This window comes from Chiloscyllium punctatum, chromosome 5 (genome assembly GCF_047496795.1).
Source record: "Chiloscyllium punctatum isolate Juve2018m chromosome 5, sChiPun1.3, whole genome shotgun sequence".
Taxonomy (NCBI): domain Eukaryota; kingdom Metazoa; phylum Chordata; class Chondrichthyes; order Orectolobiformes; family Hemiscylliidae; genus Chiloscyllium; species Chiloscyllium punctatum.
In genome coordinates this window covers 107688364-107710587 of record NC_092743.1, presented here as the reverse complement: position 1 = coordinate 107710587, position 22224 = coordinate 107688364, and the positions used below count along the sequence as shown (strand labels likewise).

General features: G+C 42.5%; 1 protein-coding gene across 1 annotated transcript in view; it reads right to left on the bottom strand.

The window, feature by feature from the left end:
- Positions 1–4082: 4082 nt before the first annotated feature.
- LOC140476805 (fibrocystin-L-like) overlaps positions 4083–22224 on the bottom strand; it is a 261275-nt gene continuing 243133 nt past the window's right edge. Inside the window, 8 exon segments of the mRNA XM_072569599.1 lie at positions 4083–4159; positions 4257–4466; positions 5214–5367; positions 6068–6214; positions 8945–9096; positions 19660–20028; positions 20548–20683; positions 22025–22182. Of these exon segments, the coding sequence (XP_072425700.1) occupies positions 4083–4159; positions 4257–4466; positions 5214–5367; positions 6068–6214; positions 8945–9096; positions 19660–20028; positions 20548–20683; positions 22025–22182 (1403 nt within the window).

Sequence of the window (22224 nt, the reverse complement as noted above, 5' to 3'; positions counted from 1 at the left end):
CATCATTTCATGAAGTTTGAAGCTGATCCAAATATTAATAGATTGTTCCTTTTTTGCCAAACAAATTGACAAATTGTTTGTGACAACTGTTGGTGAAAACAGACTGTCCTTACTCATCTGTTGCATGATGGTGACTGAGAACAGACTTGCTACATATCTCCCTGTTCTACATTCTAACCTCTGACGCAGCTGCCTGCACACCACACTTGGTTTAACATCTGACAAGATTTTCACTCACTCTGCAGGTGCTAAAAATTTCTGCTGCACTAAATTTACTATTTCCGGTACATAAAAATCTAGTTCCTAAACTGAAGTTGGAGAAGTTGACGAGGGTGAATGACTAATGTTAGACAAATACCATTTAACAGCTCATGAATGAAGTGTGACATGCTCAAGGCCCTGGTATGAGACTTTAAAACAGAAACTTTTGATTCCGTGTTGAATGCTGACTGTGGAACCTTTGTGGTTCCCTTCTGATTGTGTAGCCCAGTGCTAGTTTTTGAACATTTGTAAGACAAATCGCGCAGAACCTAATTTACTGTGTTTTCTTTATTGTTACATGGAATGTGGATGTCTTTGGTATTTGTTGTCCATTTCTAACTGCCACTAAACTGAGTGAATTGCTTGGCTACCTGAGGACAATTAAGAGTCGACTGTGGGTCTGGAGTTACGTGGAAGCATGAAAACATAAAAGGATGGCAGATTTCTCTCCTCAAAAGGCATTAGTAAACCAGGTGGCTTTTAATTAATAAGTTGCCACTCATCATTACTGAGATCAGCTTTTCATTCCAGATGTATTAATTAATTTTAAATCTCACTAGCTGCCATGATGGGATTTCAACCCATGCTTCCTGAAGAAGGGCTGATGCCCAAAACGTCGATTCTCCTGCTCCTTGGATGCTGCCTGACCTGCGCTTTTCCAGCAATACATTTTCAGTTTCAACCCATGCCCCAGAGTTAGCCTGGTTATCAGGATTACTAGTCTTTAACAGTGACTATCATAATGCCATGGTCTCCCCTAATCATCTGGTGCAGTTTCTCCCTAATTCTTTTGATAAAAAGATGAGCAGACCATATGCAGCAGCCTCAGTCTGCTGGCAGAGTTGGGGGTAGAGCAAAGGAGTTTGTTAAACTTTCATTACAAGTGCATTGATTCTACAGCCCATGAGACTGACTGACTATTTAAGTTAAAAATCACACAACACCAGGTTATAGTCCCAGCAGGTTTATTTGTACTAGCTTTCAGAGTGCGGCTCCTTCATCAGGCAACTAGTGGGGCAGGATCATAAGACACAAAATGTATCATGTTAATTGCATGACACTGATCTTTTGCTTTAAATCCTGTCTTATGATCCTGCCCCATAAATTACCTGATAAGGCAGCAGCGTTCTGAAAGCTGGTCCTTCCAAATAAACCTGTTGAACTATAACCTGTTGTTGTGTGATTTTTAACTTTGTCCACTCCAGTCCAACACATGCATCTCCACATGACTTTAAATAAAGGTAGTCCTGAATACTATTAAACACAAACTCAGATTATTTGTGATTGAATGATGCAATTGATTAAGAACTCTTGCAAAATAGATATCAAACTCCAAACATTTTAATTGGTATTGTGTACTGAAGCAGATCATTGTATTTTAATTGAACACAGCCATTCAATGTCATTGTAAACCAAAAATCAAACATTAGCAAAAATGTAAATCAGACCAACATCACTACTTTATCTCTGATTTGTTTATGTATCCTACACATGCTGCAAAATAATGTAGTTTATCAAGATGGACAGTTAACTACTAATTGGTGAGAAATGTGTGTGGACTGCTGCTCCATGTAATGCAGCTGTTGGTAGAATAAAGCAGAGGGGCCAACAAAATATTTGAGATTGGGAGCAGGAACACTTGAATTGCAACAGTAAAGTACTGGATATGGTTTTGGCTATTTAAGGAGATAAATCAAGGCCATTCAATATGTAAGCCATGTGCAAACTAGAAATCCAAATATAACAGATTGGATTTCTGAATAATTAAAATGAATCTCAGAGACCATCATTGGTGTCATGTGTTATATGTGATTCAATTATTGAGATTAATGTGAATTTTAACCTTTTTTGCAGGTTGATTGGGAAATGAAAAACACAGTGTGCCTTTTGAACTGAATGTTTACTGAATGATGAGAAATGTCTTCGTGTTAAAATGTGAAGGATATGTACCTGTATTGTATTTGGCATTTTTCTTTAAAATTAGAGCATCTATCTAAATCACCATTTCTTCTCCCCTTGCCAGTGCCCAACAGCTGCTCGGTAATTTTGATTAGAAGTATTGATTGAATACAATTGGAGAAAATTTGCAGGACAGTGACCGATAAATTACCAGGTGATTATGAAGTCACACTTGGCAAAGACTAGTTTCACTGGATGAGGAATTTGAAAGTTAACCTAATAGAAATCTCACTATTGTGTTGGGGTATAATTAATTTGTCTTGAAAATAAAAGATTATTGGATTTCATTTGTTGCTTCATTGTCACTCAATTCTGGTTTCTTGCATCTGCAAAACAATTGGAGATTCAGTTACTAAATATATTATTTAAATTGATATATAGAATATTAACTCAGATTTTAACATTTTCCAATTAAAATCTATTTCCCCAATCAGGTTTACTTGCAGGGCTGTTCTATTTTTGTCACTTCAACTCTACCCAAATTTCGAGGTTACCCCCACAAAGGGTCATGCTATCAACATCTACCGTCAAGCCCCTTCAGAATTTGTGATGCTTCATTAAGATCACCTCTTGTTCTTCTGTAGGCTACTTGAAACATTCCTTATAAGACTTACCCCTTCCTTTCTCCCAAGAATCAGGGCAGTGAATTATCCATGAACTGCCTCTCATTAAGAATCCAACTCCTCAAGACCATAGTCTTCCAGGTGACAATCAGTGATGCACCAGGTGGGACTGGAGACGATTGCCGTGGTTTAGACGGACAACAATGCAGGTAGGACTCAAAATTGATTATCTGGATCATAAAGGTTCAGCTGAAGCTGGGGTGAAGGTTTAAAGCATTTAACTTGGATGTTGGGTAGCTAAAATAGTGGTGAAGTGCTAAGTCTTAACAGTTTATTTTCTTTGTTTAACTGTAACTCGTGTAATGGAGGATATTTACCATGTTTCGGGCTTTAAGCCGGTCAGCTTTGCACTGGTGGGAGGCTGTGGTCTGGATTATGACCAGTGACTGCATCGACTTGTTTCTTCTCTTGTGTCTCAGGCACGCTAGACACCTGAGTCTTCCTCGTGTTGCCAGCTGCGAGTAAGCAGTAAAGCAGTGTTAAAATTCAAAGTCATGAGCTGGATCATCAACCTTTACTGACCCTCTCTACAGCCCTGGCTGAAGTCAGTGTATGTCAATGCACCTCTGCCAGAGCAACTTGGTGAGAAACCATTTAGGGGATGAGTTATCAGCTAGGAGGTGCCCACGGAGAGTGGATCAATATTGTATGAAACTTATTCACTTGCGTCTTTTGTCGAGAGTGTGGTGCTGGAAAAGCATTGCAGGTCAGGCAGCATATAAGGTGCAGGAGAATTGACGTTGCGGGCATAAGCCCTTCATCAGGAATTCCTGCTGGATTCCATCAGGATTCTCCTGCTTCTTGGATGCTGCCTGACCTGCTGTGCTTTTCCAGCACCACTCCCTCGACTCTGATCTCTAGCATCTGCAGTCCTCACTTTCTCCTCCTTCCACTTATGTCTCTTGCAAAACATACTAAAATGAACCCCCTTTTCAAATGCCCCTCCTCCCACCACACCCTCCAGCACTGATGCCATTGACAAGATGCACTGCAGCAACTTATCTATCCTCCTTTGCGAGCAGCTCCCAAGGTTGTCTCTCTAAGTGTTAGAGGTCACAAGGTCAGCCATGGTATTGAAACACTGCCACTTCTAAGCCACACACCCAGCTCAGTTGAAACTTTCTTCGTTGTTGTGACATCAAAGTTATGTAACTCCTTACCTAATACCACTGTTGGTGTCCCTACACTAGACCTACATTGGTTCAAGAAGGCAGCTCACCACTACCACCTCGAGAGCAATTAGGGATGAACAATAAATGCAGTGAAGCCCATGTCCTGTGGTGAATGAATGAACAGAAGTAGATCACTGCTCTGCCCTAAAATATATCACGTGAACGACAAAAGTCTGCTGTTGATTAACTAAATATAAAGGAATGAAAAAGTATTTCAGTGACAGCTAATTCCTATACCCACCTGTTAATTTCCAGGTTATGCCAGCAATAAGGAGGATGAGCACAAGGCCTCCCACAATGGAGCCACCAATGATGCCCTGTGAATTACTGAGAGCCAAGGATGGGCTGGGGCCTGAGGGATTCCCAGGGCTGTCATTTATTTGTTTCACCGAGAAGGTGCCAGAATAAGTTTTAATCGACCTCAGTTCGAATACTAGTTTGTAGCTGGTACCTGTGACATAATTTAAAAAAAAACAGACCAACTGTTTTGGAGCGATATTATCATTTACATAAAATTTGTACAGCACAGAAACAAACCATTTTCTTGTCTATGGCATAATGCTCCTGATAAATTATCTGTCCATTTGGAAAAGTAAGTGTTGTGTTAAACAATTCAAATCCTGATTCAATGCATTGAATGAATGTCTGAAAACCTGGGTACAACAAGGAGACTAGTCCAACTTTCAATCAGTGACCCCCCCCCCCCCCCCCCCCCCCCTCCCCATGCCTGTTATCCCTTTTGACTGGGATCCCCACTGTTCATTCCAATAGGGCCCTCACCATTCTTTGCTCAAACGTGGATATGACCCTTTTTACCCATCCTTCACCATGACCACCCCACCCACGTTTCCCTGGAATCAACAGTGGTGGAATGGGATAGTCAAGTGGCTAAAATAATCTTCCTAATGTGAAAATCCTGCACAACTCCTGACACCTTCCACCCCCCCCCCCCCCCCCCCGCCCAACCCCGCTCCACTTCACCCTACAGTCAGTAATGTTGTGGGAGGGTGTTGTTGCCTATTTCAATCTGACATAATTTCAGTGTCCACGCCACAACTCTTACAAATGCAGAGAAACAATATGAATGGTCACAGAGTCGGTATGAAACATACTATGTCTAAAAGTTAGAGTTTTACTTTAATTTGGAAACTCTGTACACAATGATGATATGAGGACCCAAGCTGCAGATTCCACTTACCATTTGTGTTGATGGAGAGGTCTGTGTAATTTGCCCAACAGCCTTTGAACAAGATATTCGTTGTCCCATTAAGTCCAGTAACAGTCACATTCTGAGAATTCAGGAGAACAGCAACCAACTCCCATGAGGTAACACCCACTGACACACAGTTACCCTGGAACACAGAACAGGGCCATCACATACTGCACTGCGACACTGTACCACAATACTGTGCAGCAGAATGCCACGCAATGATATTCTCAAAATCCGGTTCGAACATAATCTTTCAGATTTATGTGGCTAACCAATTTTCAAGAGCAATTCTTTAACAATTTTTCTTTAATCAGTCTATTGGAAAGATGTTGTGAAATTTGGAAGTGTTCAGAAAAGATTTACAAGGATGTTGCCAGGGTTGGAGGATTTGAGTTATAGGGAGAGATTGAATAGGCGTCTGAGGCTGAGGGGTGACCTTATAGAGGTTTATAAAATCGTGAGGGACATGGGTAGAATTAATAGACAAAGTCTTTTCCCTGGGGTGGGGAAGTCCAGAACTAGAGGGCATAGGTTTAGGGTGAGAGGGGAAAGATATAAAAGAGACCAAAGGGGCAACTTTTTCACGCATAGGATGCTTTGTGTATGGAATGAGCAGCCAGAGGGTGTGGTGGCAGCTAGTACAATGACAACATTTAAAAGGCATCTGGATGGGAATATGAGTAGGAAGGGTTTGGAGGGATATGGGCCTGGTGCTGGCAGGTGGGACTAGATTGGGTTGAGATATCTGTTAGACATGGACGAGTTGGACCAAAAGGTCTGTTTTTGTGCTGTACATCTCTATGACTCTAATGCAAGTTAAACTCAAATGAAACCAAACTTACAGCATCATCCACCGCCTTCACGCTGGGCTGTTGATTCAACAGTTGCCCGGTTTGTCCAGCAACTGGCTCTCTGACCACAACGAGACCAGTCACAGCAGCCACGTGGTTGGTTCTCACTGTTCTATTCAGCACTGGTTTTGAAGTCATCTACAGCAACAGAATCAATAACAGCCTGCATTTATACTGAGTCTCTGACAGTAAATCCTCCCAAGGCATTTCACAGGAATGTCAAATAGAGTTGAACATCAAGTTAACATAATCAGATATTAGAAAATGTCACCAAAAGCTTTGTTGAGTAAGTCTGTTTTAAGGGACACCTTAAAGAGAACATAGTTTTAAAAAGGGAATTCCAGACCCTGTGGTCTGCATGTTGAAGGCAGACATCAGCTGTGGCCTAGTTAAAACCAGGAATGCTTAAGAGGACACGATCAGAAAGTGCAGGTATCTCAAAACCATGAGTTTGGAGGACATTACAGAGATAAGGAGTGATGAGGATTTGAAAACAGGTTTGAGAATTTTAAAAATTAAAATGTTGCTGAACAAATGTAGTTCAGTAAGTGGAGTGGAGTGGGAAGATGGGTGAATGGAACTTTGTGCATTAGGATTTTGGACAGCAGAGTTTTGTCTAATTTCACGTTTACAAATGGTATGATATGGGAGACAAGCCAGGGGTGTGTCAGACTAGTCAAGTCTAGAGGTAACAAGGACAAGAATGAGGTTTTCAGAAGATGAGATAACATAGGGACATGTTCAGAGTTTTGCCAAGAAAATTAATCGGTTAACCACAACTGGACTTATTGCAACAAAGTCAATATTGGAACTTATGCTGATGGGTGTGAATCTCTTGTGTCTCTATTGGAATGTACATCCAGTGATCTTTTAGTGGTGAGTGTTTGTGATACAAGACAGGAGGTTATCTCCTGTTCAAGAACACTGTACATTCATTCATTGTTCAAAAAATACATCATTTTGCAAACTCCATTATGGATGTGGAGACTGGCACAGAGGCCTGGACTTGCCATGATGATTCCAACCAGAATTTGTTTGTCATTTATATGAAACATAGCTGCACAGTTTAATGTTTGTGCAGCTGTAGAGGAAAGAATGTCAGCCCTTTTCAATATCGGTGGGCATGGAGATAAGGTGGAAATGGGCAGCTTCTGACAATTATTCTAAACTGACTTAAAGATCACACAACACCAGGTTATAGTCCAACAGGTTTAATTGGAAGCACACTAGCTTTCAGAGTGACGCTCCTTCATCAGGTGATAGACTATCACCTGATGAAGGAGCGTCACTCCGAACGCTAGTGTGCTTCCAATTAAACCTGTTGGACTATAACCTGGTGTTGTGTGATTTTTAACTTTGTACACCCCAGTCCAACACCGGCATCTCCAAATCATTGTAAACTGAGACAGACTTCCAGGGGTGCTGAGCGACTGGACTAATGATGATACTTTCAATTAGTCGTAAAACTAGTGGAAATCAGAGCAATTAGGAAGAAGTTAAAAGAATATACTTATCAGATAAAACATGACAATAACAACATTAGAACAAATGCCTGCCTGCCTTATTGACAGATTAGTGGCTTCTCTTCGTGAATAATCCTTTCGAGTGTGTCTTCCATTATGCAAATTTTCTGAAATTCTTTGAACTCCGCATTTCTGTCGTAAAGTCATCTTTGTTTTACCTGTCACTCCCAAGTATCATTAGGAGGTTACCAAGTATGTAATTCATTACAAGCATAGTATGCTCATTCAAGACTATGTCGTCTAGACTATACTATTTCACAGCATACATGCCTATTGTTGAGTAAAGCAATTACATGGAAACAAGGCATTTGGCCTAACCAATCTGTGCTGTCTGTCGTCTTCACATGAGCTACATCTAACTTCCATGTCCCTTAAAAATTCCATCTCCCGTTAAATCCCATTTTTTGTGCCCTTCAAACATCCAAAGATACAAAGTTACATCTCACACTTCTTCACTGAAATCATCTCCAGAAAGAGATAACAAATACCTGAGGGTACTCTTGTGCAGTTGCTAAATAGACAGCCAAACTTGAATTCTTACAAAGATGCAGATTATTTATTTTACATCTTTCACATGGAATGAATTCCTGGGCATGGTTCTGCCTATTACAAAGGCTGATTTCATCAGTGATATTTGGAGAAGTCTTTTTCTCCACTTTGAGGAATTCAGGCAGAAGTTTGAAAAGCAGCCACAACTTATGAAAAGGGTAAATACCAAGATTCACATCTACATAAATGCCTCCAAAACCAGTTTCAGTTCTCAGTTTTCTAACCAGGCGCAGAGTGTTTCTGATATGAAAGAAACTGGGACGGTGGGGGCACGGGTGCATGGTGGTGGGTAACCTTTTTACTGAGACAGTTGCGATCAAACCAACCATGTACATTAGCCATTTCAATCCAGATGAGCTGGTGTTCAATTTCTAAACTGGATTCCAACCTCAAAATTTTGTTCCTATCTAAATGGCCAGAGGTCTGGGGCATCTGAACCTACATGCTCACTCAGTATTAAAGGGTGGATTTCTTCCAGGTTGCTCATTTAGCGTTGGGGCAACGTGAACTCCTTAGCTAAAATTTGTAAAAGCACATTTATAAACTCATTGACAAACCTTAGTGCAAATGTATGTAAAAATATTCATTACACACTTATCATATTTGAAATATAGCCCTGTAAGCTGCGTCATAGACATGTTATTCCTAGTTACTGGTAAATATGGGGTGGAAGGGAGAAGATGTTAATCTTATCGTGCCTGTTTATATAGCTAATTGCATTTTTTGTTGTGATTTTATTTCCACCAGAGGAGTGTATATTTGTTGACAGAAATGAAGTGCAGACATAAACTGTTACCTGAGCCCACTCTGCATCACCTGGAGGTGGCACTGGACTGGAAAGATCCATTGTAGAGATTGTAAAGGCCAGGGAAGCACTCAGGTTTCCAATGAGCATGGCCTCACCAAGATTGCTGGCTATTTCCTCCAGATCAGAGAACTTCAGTTTGCCTGAATAATGTGAAATTAACACACGTCAGTTCAGTGGACCAAGCTTTCCACAAATCTTTGAACATTTTCACGAGATTAATTCAGCATTTCACATGACGAGTGACTGGTAGACAAACTGGTACCCAGGGAAATTGCACTTGCACTCAATCATCATCTCATTTATTGTGTGGTGGTGAATGGGAAAGGCAGAATTTCTGCAGAGCTCTCCTGAAAACAACCCCGACTTCAATGGAAGAACAGTTTAACCTGTGTCAAAATGGCTGACATAAAATCTTCTTTCAAAAAATAGTGGAAGTCTGGAATTAATTTCTTCAAACAAATGTGAATGCAGGAGACCAACTGAAATGGTTGAGACTGCTTTCTTTCCACAGATGCTGCCAGACCTCCTGAATTTCTCCAGCAATTTCTGTCTTTGTTGTGATCAAGAGATTTTGTTGGACAATACAATATGGATGAAAGGTGAAAAAATGGAACTGAGTTACAAATCTGATTATATGATAAGAAATGTCTGAAAGGCTGAATGGTCTCCTTTTCATATTTTCCACCTTTTTCCATATCACAATTAAGGGTGTGTGCTGCAGGAAACTGTCAAAAGCGTTAAATGTACAAAGAGTGCTAGAGAATTGCTACACCAGTGATAGTTATACCCTCAGGAAATTAAAAGGGGGAAGGTTTCTACACAAGACAGATGTATCAACACAATAAGCATGATAAAGGATGTGACAGTGTAACGGGGATGTCACTGGACTAATAATCCAGAACTCCAAACTAGTGTTCTGGGCATTTGGGGTCAAAGTCAAGTGTACACCTTGAAAGATGAATTCAGTAAACTCTGGAATTTATAAATGTGAGTCCAGTGACAACCATGTAACCACTGTTGATTCTCATAATTCACTGGTTTCCTTCTGGGAAGAACATCTGCCATCTTTATGTGGTTTGGCTTACATGTGATCCCAGATCCGTAGCAATGTGGTTGACTCTGTCCACTGAAATGGCCAAGCTTGACACTGAATTACATAAAATTGCTTTGAGGCCTAAATAAAGAAACTAAATGGACCACTAATACTGCAATTTCCAGTGCCCTGGGTCAATGATAAATATAGCCCTGTTGACCCTGCAAAGTCCACCTTCCCAACATCTGTGTGCTTGTACCAAAATTGGGAGAGCTGTCCCAAAGACAATCAAAAGCCTGACACAGTTATACTCATAGAATCGTACCATGCAATGTCTCAAACACTGCCATGACCATTCCTCAGTATATCATGCCCCACCCATGCGATGCAAATGGGACAGTACAGTGATATATAGTGGGAGTGGAAGCCCTCAACATTAGCTCCCGACCACATGAAATTTCATGGCATCAGGTCAACCATGAGGAGGGAAACATCCTGCTCACTATCACCAACTGCTCGGCTGATAACCTGGTACTCCGCCACTTTGAACACCACCCGGAGGAAACACTGAGCATGGCAAGGGCACAGACTATACTGTTGGTGGGAGACTTTAATATTTAGTTCCACACTAACTGAGTCCGAAAAGACTGAACTGCTTGACTGGGTCTGTGGCTGGTGATGAGGGAAAAATCTACTTGATCTCATCCTCACTATTCTATCTGTCATAGATGTGCACATTCAAGTCAGTAGGAATGCCCATTGCATAGTTCTTGTGGAGACAAACTCTCATCTTCAATCGAAGATACCCTTCATTATGTTAGGTGGCATTATCTCTGTGCTAACAGATACAGACTTCGAAGAGATTTAGCAACTCACATCTGTGCATCCAGATGTGGGGCAGTGGCACCAGAAAAATTGGATTTAACCACAGTCTATAACCTCATGGCCAAACTGTTACCCATTTTTCTATTACCATCAAGTTAGGAATTTAACCCTGGTTCAAGTGAGAGTGCAGGAACAGTACGAAGTAAACCTAAAAATTAGGTGTCAACAGGTAAAAATACAACACAGGACAATTTCCATGTTAAATAGCAGAAAGACCTGCAATAACAGGGTTCAGCAATAACAGGGTTCAGCAAATCCACAACCAATGGATCAGATCTAAGCTCTGTGGTCCTGCTATGTTTAGTGATGAATGGTGGTGGACAATTAAATAACAAATATCCCCATTCTCAAAGATAGGTGATAGCACATGAGTGCAAAATATTTAAGTATTTGTACATATATTTAGCCAGAAGTTCTAAGTGGGATGGCCCTCTCAGAGGCCCCCAGCACCATGTAATATCAAGAAACAGCTGAAAACTGGATATTGCAAAGGCTTTGTGCAATGAGTTTCTGAAGACCTGCATTCCAGAACTTGCTGAAACCCTAGCTGTTCCAGTACAGCTACAAAACTGGCATTTGCCTGATAGTGTTCAAAATTGCCTAGATAATTCCTGTATATGAAATGTAAGGTGAATCTAACCTGGCCAATTACCACCCATCACTCATAATGTGATGGGAGGAATAATTGACAGTGCTATGAAGAAACACCTGAATAGATTACTTACAATGTGGAAACAGGCCCTTCGGCCCAACAAGTCCACACCGCCCCGCCGAAGCGTAACCCACCCATACCCCTACATCTACATCTACCCCTTACCTAACACTACGGGCAATTTAGCATGGCCAATTCACCTGACCTGCACATCTTTGGACTGTGGGAGGAAACCGGAGCACCCGGAGGAAACCCACGCAGACACGGGGAGAACGTGCAAACTCCACACAGTCAGTCGCCTGAGGCGGGAATTGAACCCGGGTCTCCGGCGCTGCTCAGTTTGGGTTCAACCAAGCCTACTGAGCTCCTGACTTCATTACAGGTCTTGGTCAAAATGAGAGCAAAAGAGTTGATGGTTGTTCCAGCGGAAGTGCAGGAACGTCGAGCAGGAATCTGTCGGGAAGGTGAGCAAATATTTAAAAACTCACATCTAGTGACGGGGCCTGCCATTGTTGTTCCAGCAGCAGGAAGTGCAGGAACATCGAGCAGAAGGCTATTGGAGAGGTCATAGGGTTACATATTTGGGTGGTTGCTTTACCCAAAACATGACTCGGCTAGTGTCTCCTACCCATCCTCCTCCTCTAACCAAAGCAAAAAGTTCTGTGTGTCGGTTGGTAAAGAGTTTTCTTTTGTGTTTCATGTTTTCAGCATTCTATTTGGGAATTTAGAATAGTGGGAATGGAGGTTAGGGCAGTTGAATGTTCCTCCTGCAGTATGTGGGTGGTAAGGTTCACCTCTAGTGTCGCTGCTGACTTCATTTGTGGGAAGTGCACCCAACTCCAGCTCCTCGAGAACCATGTCAGAGAACTGGAGCTGGATGAACTTCGGATCATTTGGGAGGTGTTGGGATTTATTGAGAGGAGTTACAGGGAGGTAGTTACTACACCGCCACATGAAGAAGGTAGCTGGGTTACCATCAGGATTAGGAAAGGGAACTAGCAGGCAGTGCAGGGATCTCCTGTGGTGGTTCCCCTCAACAACAAATATACCGTTTTGGATACTGTTGTGGGGGGAGAAACGACTTACCAGGGGTAAGCAATGGGGCACAGATCTCTGATGCAGAATCTGTCCCTGTTGCTCAGAGGGGAAGGGAGAAGAGGAGCAGAGCTTTATTCATTTGGGATTCCATAGTAAGGGAGATGGATAGGAGGTTCTGTGTGAATGAGAGAGACTCACAATTGGCATGTTGCCTCCCAGATGCCAGGGTTCATGATGTCTCTGAGTTTTTGGGATCCTTGAGGGGGAGGGGGAGCAGCCCCAAGTCATTGTCCACATAGGCACCAACGACATAGGTAGGAAGAAAAGTAGGGATCTAAGGCAGAAATTCAGGGAGCTAGGGTGAAAGCTTAGAGCTAGAATAAACAGAATTGTCTCTGGTTTGTTGCCTATGCCACATGCTAGTGAAGCGAGGAACAGGGAGAGTGCAGAGCTGAACACGTGGCTGTAGGAATGGTGTAGGAGGGAGGGTTTTGGATACTTGGATAATTGGAGCTTTTTCTGGGGACGGTGGGACCTCTACAAACAGGATGGTCTTCACCGGAACCAGAGGGGTACCAATAACCTGGGGTGGGTGGGGGTTGTGGAATTTGTTAATGTTCTTCAGGGACATTTAAACTAATGCAGCAGGGGGGTGGAACCTGAATAGTACTTCTAGTGTACAGGAGATTGAGTCGTGAGGTCAGGGATAGGTGTACAAGATCACGAGGGGACACTGACAATCAGGATGTTGGTTTGAAGTGTATGTACTTCAATGCCAGGAGCATCCAGAATAAGGTGGGTGAACTTGCAGCATTGGTTGGTACCTGGGATTTCGTTGTTGTGGCCATTTCAGAGACGTGGCTAGAGGAGGGACAGGAATCGTTGTTGCAGATTCTGGGATTTAGATGTTTCAGTAAGAACAGGTAAAAGGGCCGGGGGGATGTGGTGTTGTTAATCAAGAGTAGTATTACAGCAGCTGAGAGAACGTTTGGGCTGAGGTTAAAAACAGGAAAGGAGAGGTCACCATGTTGGGAGTTTTCTATCGGCCTCCAACTTGTTCCAGAGATGTGGAGGAAAGGATAGCAAAGATGATTCTCAATAGGAGCGAGAGTAACAGGGTAGTTGTTATGGGGGACTTGAACTTCCCCAACATTGACTGGGAATACTATAGTTCAAGTAGTTTAGGTGGGTCAGTTTTTGTTCAATGTGTGCAGGAGGGTTTTCTGACACAGTATGTAGACAGGCCAACAAGGGGCAATGCGATATTGATTTGATACTGGGGAATGAACCTGGCCAGATGTTAGATTTGGAGGTAGGTGAGCACTTTGGTGAGCAATGGGCAGGGATACGTGTACAGAGGAACCTCGATTATCCGAATACCAATTATCCAAAAATTGGATTATCCAAAGGGGATCTCGAGGACCCGATGGAAACATTACATCAAAGACGTGTTTCCAACAGAGATCGCGTCTTTTGTTTACAGTGATTAAACAGGCACCGTCTCCAAATAACTGACCTCCCGCCCTCTCTTTCTCCCCACACTTTCCTTGGAGTGCTAAACAAGGGTGTAACCCTGAACCCCCTTCCCCTGATAATCTCTCCAACATTGTCCTGTACAGGGCAAAGGTGTGTGTGTGTGTGTGTGTGTGTGTGTGTGTGTGTGTGTTTGGCTGTGTGTATGTGCGAGTGTTTTTTGGAGACTTACCCCACAAAGGCAACTGCAGCTATCCTGTTGGTGTCCAGTCCAGCTGCCCCGGAGAGGGGACGGGTGTGTACTGAGTTGTGGGCCGGCGGGGAATGGTGTTGGACAGGGTTGGGGGGGGGGGGGGAGGTGCTTAGGGGGGGTGAGGATTGCAGGTGGGGATGTGGTATTGGGGGTAGGAGAGCGGTATTGGGGAGTGGGGGAGGTGCTGGGGTGGGGGGACAGTGTTGGAGGTGAGGCCAGGTGCTGGACGCGGGGACGCAGTGCTTGGGCTGGTGGGGGGAGGTGCTGGTTGGGGGGGGTGGGGTGAGGTGCTGGTTGGGGGGGTGGGGGGGGGTGGGGGGGAGGTGCGGGGTGGGGGGGGTGGGGGGGAGGTGCTGGTTGGGGGGGGTGGGGGGGAGGTGCTGGTTGGGGGGGGTGGGGGGGAGGTGCTGGTTGGGGGGGAGGTGCTGGGGGCGGGGTGTGGAGGGACATGGGGGCAGGGAATCGGTTTTGGGGGTGGGGTAATGGAGGTGGCTGAGGGAGGAGGTGTTGGGGGCAGGGGGAGGTGTTGAGGGCAGGGGGAGGTGCTGGGGGTCAGTGTTGGATGGGGTTGGGGTTGGGGCTGGGGCGGGCCCTTGTGTGCTGTGAGCTACTGCAGTCTCCTGAACGAGTAGACTTTAATTCCAAACCCCAGAGGATAGACATTTAATCGATTAACTGAATAATCGATTATCCCGTCACATTCGGATAATCGAGGTTCCTCTGTATACCGCGGGGAAAGAGATACAACTGGGGGTAAGGCAATTATGATACAATTAGGCAAGATTTAGGATGGGGAAAGAAACTGCAGGGGATGAACATACTTGAAATGTGGAGCTTATTTAAGGGACAGCTACTGCGGGTCCCTTGCTAATTGTATACCTATCAGGCAGGGCGGTAGTTGTTGAGAGAGGGATCCATGCTTTACTAAAGAAGTTGAAGCTCTTGTCAAGAAGCAGAAGGCTTATGTGAGAATGAGGCGTGAAGGCGCAGTTAGGCTTGAGAGTTAAAAGTAAGCCAAAAAAGTTCTAAAGAGAAGGCTAAGAAGAGCCTGGAGAGGACATGAGAAATAGTTGGCAGATAGGATCAAGGAAAACCCTGAGGCCTTCTATAGGTATATCAGGAATAAAAGAATGACTAGAGTAAAATTAGGGCAAATCAAAGATAGTAGTGGAAAGTTGTGTGTGGAATCTGAGGACATAGGGGAAGCACTTAATGAATACTTTTTGTCAGTATTCACACTGGAAAAGGGCAATGTTAGTGAGAATATAGAGATGCAGGCTATTAAGATTAGATTGGATTGAGGTTGACAAAGAGATTTGAGCAATTTTGGAAGATCTGAAAATAGATAAGACCCCTGGGCCGGATGGGATTTATCCTTGGATTCTCTGGGAAGCCAGGAAGGAGATTGCAGAGCTTTTGGCTTCAATCTTTATGTCATCATTGTTGGCAGGAGTAGTGCCAGAAGACTGGATGATACTAACCATTGTTCCCTTGTATATGAAGGGGATCGTGACAACCCTGATAAGTATAGGCCAGTGAGCCATATTTCGGTTGTGGGTAAGGTTTTGGAAATGATTATAAGAGAGAGAATCATCTGGAAAAGAATAATTAGGGATAGTCAACACAGTTTTGTCAAGGGTAGGTCATGCCTCACTAACCTTATTGAGTTTTTTGAGAAGCTGACAAAACAGGTAGATGAAAGTAAAGCAGTTGATGTGGTCTATATGGACTTCAGTAAGACATTTGATAAGGTTCCACATGATAGGCTATTGCACAAAATACAGAGTTTCCGGTTTAAAGGTGATTTAGCAGTTTGGATCAGAAATTGGCGAGCTGAAAGAAGACAGAGGGCGGTGGTTGATGGAAATTGTTCATCCTGGAGCTCAGTTGCCAGTGGTGTGCCGCAAGGATCTGTTTTGGGGCCACTGCTGTTTGTCATTTTTATAAGTGATCTGGCATAGAAGGATGGGTTAATAAATTTGCGGATGACACTAAGGTAGGCAGAGTTGTGGATAGTGCCGAAGGATGTTCTGGGTTACAGAGGGACATAGATAAGATGCAGAATTAGGCTGAGAAGTGACAAATTGAGTTTAATGCTGAAAAGTGTGAGGTAATTCACTTCAGAAGAAGTAATAAGAATGCAGAGTACTGGGCTAATGGTAAAATTCTTGGTAGTGGAGATGAACAGAGAGATCTCAGTGTCCTGGTGCATAAATCTCTGAAAGTTGCCACCCAGGTTGATAGGGTTGTTAAGGAGGCATAGGGTGTGTTGGTGTTTATTGGTAGGGGGATTGAGTTTCGGAGCCACGAGGTCATGCTTCAGCTGTACAAGACACTGGTAAGGCTGCACCTGGAGTATTATGTGCAGTTCTGGTCACCGCATTATAGGAAGGATGTGGAAGCTTTGGAAAGGGTTCAGAGGAGATTTACTAGGATGTTGCCTGGTATGGAAGGAAGGTCTTAGGCTGTTTTCGTTTGAGAGGTGACTTAATTGAGATAATCGATTAAAATAAGATAATCAGAGGGTTAGATAGAGTGGACAGTGAGAGCCCTTTTCCTCGGATGGTGAAGGCTAACATGAGGGGGCATAGCTTTGAATTGAGGGGTGATAGATTTAGGACAGATATTAGGGGTAGTTTCTTTACTCAGAGTAGTAGGGGCATGGAACGGCTTGTCCGCAACAGTAGTAGACTCGCTGATGTTAAGGGCATTTAAATGGGCATTGGACATACATATGGATAATAATGGAATGGTATAGGTTAGATGGACATCAGATTAATTTCCCAGGTTGGCGCAACATCGAGGGCTAATGGGCATGTACTGCGCTGTAATGTTCTATGTTCCTGAAGTGAGTTGCGAGTGACTGCCCTTGACATCAAAACTGCATGTGACTGAGTGTGGCATCAAGGAAAAACTGGAGTGAATCAGCTCTCTGTGGTTCCAGTCATAATTAGTCCAGAAGAAGATGGTTGTAGTTGTTGGAGTCCAGGTATCTCAGCTTCGTGACATCTCTGCAGGTGTTCCTCAGGCCCAACCATCTGCAGCTCCTTCATTAATGATCTTCCCCTCCATCATAAGGTCAGACGTGGGTATGTTCACTGATGATTGTACAATGTTCAGCACCATTTCAGACCTGTTAGATACTGAAGCAGTCCATGTCCAAATGCAAAACTGACCTGGTCAATATCCTGGTTTGAACTGATAATTAGCAAGTAGCAGTTGTGCTACACAAGTGCCAGGCAATGACCAGCTCCAACAATATAGAACCTAACCACTGCCCCTTTACTTTCAATGGCATTATCATCACTGAATCACCCTCAAGCAATATTCTGCGGCTTACCATTGACCTGAAAATTGACTGGACTAATCATATAAATAGAGTGGCTAGAAGAGCAGATCAAACACTTGGAACTCCATGATGAGTAAGTTTTACCAAGGTCTGTCCATCTTTTACGAGGCATAGGTCAGGAGTATGATAAAGTACTCTTAACTTGCTTGGGTAGATAATGGTTCAACAACATTCAAGACGCTCAACATCGTTCAGCATAAAGCATGCCACCTAGTTAGTATCTGTTCCACTACCTTCACCCCTGACGCACATTTACAGCAGTGTGTACCATTTATAAGTGCACTGCAGTAACTCACCAATGCTACTTCAGCAGTATCTTCCAAATCCGTGATCTCTAATGTATTAAAGGACAAGGGCAGAAGATTCATGGGAACACCTCTACTTGCAAGTACCCCTCCAAGTGACATTTCATTTTGACTTGGTACTATACTGTCATTCCCTTAGTGTCAATGGGTGGAAATCCTGAATTCCTGACCTAACAGCATTGATCATTGGTGTCCCTTTACCCCCTGGACTGCAGTGGCTCAAGAAGGTGACCTGCTATCATTTTTAGAAGAACAGTTAGGGATTAACAATAAATTCTAGGCTAGGTAGCCATTTTCTCATTCAATGCCTGAATTATATTAAATAAAGAACCAGAAAATCGTCTGGATTTTTGAACACTTAATGCACCTAGTATGATATTGAAGCTCAGAAGGTAAAATTATGAGGAAAATATTAGTAAATGCAACTTGTCTGAGACCTGCTAAAGGGTTTTAGGAAGTTAAAAATATTTGATGTGTGTTTGATAAGCAAGCCACTGAGAAACTAATTCCCCTGGTGGAAGGAGTCAATAAGCTGGGGAGTAACCTTCAAATTAGGCCCAGGTCATTCAGGGTGATATCTTGAAGCAGTTCTTCACATAAAGGGAATCAAAGATCTGGAACTCTCTCCTCCCAGAACATGAGAATGCTGAAAATGATTTTGGGATTTCAGGACTGGGATTGATAGATTTTAATGAATTCTGAATATCTGGGAATACAAAGTCAAGACTGGGTAGATCAATGAGTCTACACACCAGCACATATTAAAATATCTTTACCACTTGTCTGACTGTTGAAGAAAATCAGGTCAGTTTCCTTAGAATAGAGGAGATTCAATGATGATTTGATGGAGCTGCTTAAAGCCATGAAGAGTTAGCACAGAATAAAAATAAACAAATTGTTTCCAGTGATTACAGGTATAGACTAGGGGCGAAATAAATATTAAAACTGAATGCAAGAGATGTAGATCTGGAAGAGATTTTTTTTTAAAAGAGTGAGTTAGTTTCTGTGAAATCACCATTTGAATGAGTTGTTAAATTAGAGACAATTTAAAAAAAAGATCTGATTGGTGGCCGAAGGAAAGTGGATAGAAGAATAAAGAAGCACAATGGGAAACTGTAATTAGGATTTTGTGTTGAGGACGATAAACAACTGTGACTAATTGGGCTGATGGTCTGCTTCACTGTTGTAAGAGTGTGCTGTTGGAGGAGGTTGTAATTAACATCTAAAGTCAAGAGCTAATTTTTTTATGTTAAAAAAATCTTGATCTCCAGGTGCCCAGCAATGGATGAGAAGGTGGTGATAAACTGCCTTCTTGAACTGATACAGCTCATGTGGTGATGGGGTGAGGAAGGGGAATCCCAGTGATTCAGTGGCTATTGGGGTGTTATGCCATTTCAGATGGCAATGAGGATTTATCCTCATCGTGTGGGACTGAATCCATGCCCTGTAGACAACAAGTTCACTCCCCAAAGGAGATTAATGACCCAGTTGTTTTTTGTTTTTAAGACAATCCCACAGTTTGTCCTGATCACTTCCCTGGCATTGGCCTGGAAGTTGCCACATTTATTGAATTCAATTTAATAATATGCTTTATTGGGATTTGAATTCTCAACATTTGGATGACTCATCCTGGAGATCACAGTCAATTACTCTGGATATCATTCTTCAGGTACACACAAAGTGATGAGCAGCAGATGTACAAAGTCTGTGATTACCTTCAGTAGAGGTGGTGTTGGTAGAGTTACTATTGTCCACAGAAAAATGCTCTGATGGTGGGTCTCCGATTTCCACTTCAACTGTGATCCCTGTAGCACGCTTCCTGCGGAGCCCTGTCTCACGCACAATGTTAATAATGCGGATCTTACTTTGAGGTACATGAAGGAACAGGGCAAGATTTTCTACTAGATTGGGGCCGTAAAATTCATCCACTGTCATTGCAGGTAGATTAAAGGAGATGTGAAGGACAGGAGTTGTATGGATCTCAATTGGAGTTGATCCTCTCACCAGAACATTAAGCATCTGATAGGTTCTGTCAAAGTAATTTTCTCCAATGACAGAGGAGTCCAACTTGGGAGTGAATTCTCCTGTGAAGACATCAAAAAATGATTAGTGTCTTTCTTTTCCACATAAGACATAATCATTTATCTGACAGAGAGTTCTTTAAGGTCATGAAAAGGTTTGATTAGGTGGCTTATTAGAAAATGGTTCCATTCATTAGGAGCCCGAAACTAGTCTCACTAAAAAAATTCAGGAGAAATATCTTTATCCAGAGGGTGATGAGAATGTGGAACTTGTTTAGATACGGAGTGGTTGAGGTGAATCATTTAGACAAATTTAAGGGAACGCTGGGTAAACACGTGATGGAGAAAGGAAGAGAAGGATGTGCTGGTGAGGTAAGATGAAGATATTTGGGAGGAGACTCGAGAAGATCAAAAACACCTTTTGTGCCAAAAGGCCTATTTCAGTGTTGTTAATGTTTGTGTTACATTCAACTATGTCCAGTTAGTGAGACATTTATTTCATTGCAGATTCACTTGAAGTCTGGTGCACTTATTGCCAGTATCCAGGTGATTCATAAAGAAAACAGTTTGACTTTGGTTTACCTGCATAGGTTGGGCCCTTTAGTGTGAAGTCAGTGTTGTCAGCATTCCATTTTGCATTAGTAGGGGGTACGAAGGTATTATTCACATACACATCTAGTCGTTGAGATGTGGAGTAATATATTGCCAAACATATAACCTTTTTTAAAAAACAAAATAATTATTTATTGCCTTTTACTTCCTGCTACATAAATGCAAGTCTTTCTTTTCATCCAAAGTGAACTGCATAGTGATTTAACTTATAGACTCTCCGTCCTGTCCCAAACAATGCTATACTTTGACACACAATAGTTAACCCTTCTCTGGTCCTTTTCAGAAATACCCTGTTTGACTGGGTGCTTTAAACTCCTCACACTGTCTGTACCAATACAATAAGTAATAAAAATTCAAGACAATCAAATATCTACTTGAGAATCTATCATTAAAGTCACAACCACATAATATAAATCTTACTGTGTAATAAGTGTGTAGTATGCTCCTTAAAAGATAACAGATAATAATCTTCTGTGTATGCCATATTTCTTGCTATGCTTGTAGCCAGCACTTTCCTAGGATTTCCCATTTTAAATTGAGCATTGATTTGTCACATGCTCCAACGCATGTCCAGCAGATGCCTAATCCCAGTTCCCTGGTCCCAATTTTCAGGGGGAATGGGGCAGGTTAAAAGTTACAATCTAGATTTATAGCTGGTTCATTTTTATGCTATATTCTCTTCAACTTGGATCCAAATAGCAGGAAGTTTTATCAAACCCTCCTGGTGCTGAATCTTTGAATCTTCCTGGGATGTCTATACAAAGCTGTGTATATGTGTAGCTGATAGAGAGACTTGTACCAACTGCGGACAAGATGTAAGACAGTAGGAATGAAACAATGTATACCAGGCAATGACGAGTAAAAATTAAGGTTCACGTCACTGTGCAGACAATGTTCAGAATTTATGTCTTTGATGTGTTGGTATGTTATGCACTCACTGTTTTTAGCAAGGGGTTCCATTTTCATGCACTGAAGTTTAGATACTCCCATACCAGATTATGCTCAGTATTATTCCCCCTCTCCATCCACATCTTCACTCTTTCACCATCTGTCTTCCTCATGCGTTTGGTCACCTCTTTCTCAGCGCATTCGAGAAATTTTAATCTATCTTTCCAGATGGAAATCTCAGGAATTGGACCCATCCAATATTAACTTTAAGGGGAGAAAAATTGGGTAAGATATAAAGCCAAAGTTTTACCAAATGGTGCAGTTTTCTGAAGGATGATTGAGGTTAAAGTTGCCTCCTCTTGTGAATCACCCTTTAGGTGCCAATTATTTCTGTGATCCTCAGGTCCTCCCTCTCTACACCTGACAAGTTCCTCAGACAGACACACATGCAGGCAACATCCCGTTCTCACACGTGGTTAATGAGGAAAAACATACTAAGATTCAGCAAATGGCAGAAATAAGACATACAACATGAGCTGTGGCATCAATAGTTCCTTACTTTGCTGTCATCCGTATTGAGAAGCATTAGGCGTAGGTTCTGAGGGCTAACGCCGGTGAAATATAACTCGTATGACTTATTTGTTGCCACGACTGTGTAGAAGATTGAGACTCTCTTGTTGCAAGCATAGGAAGAAGAACAGGCATGATTCTCGGGGCCTGGTACAATAAAAAATTAGCAAACAATTTCGCAGAACCAAG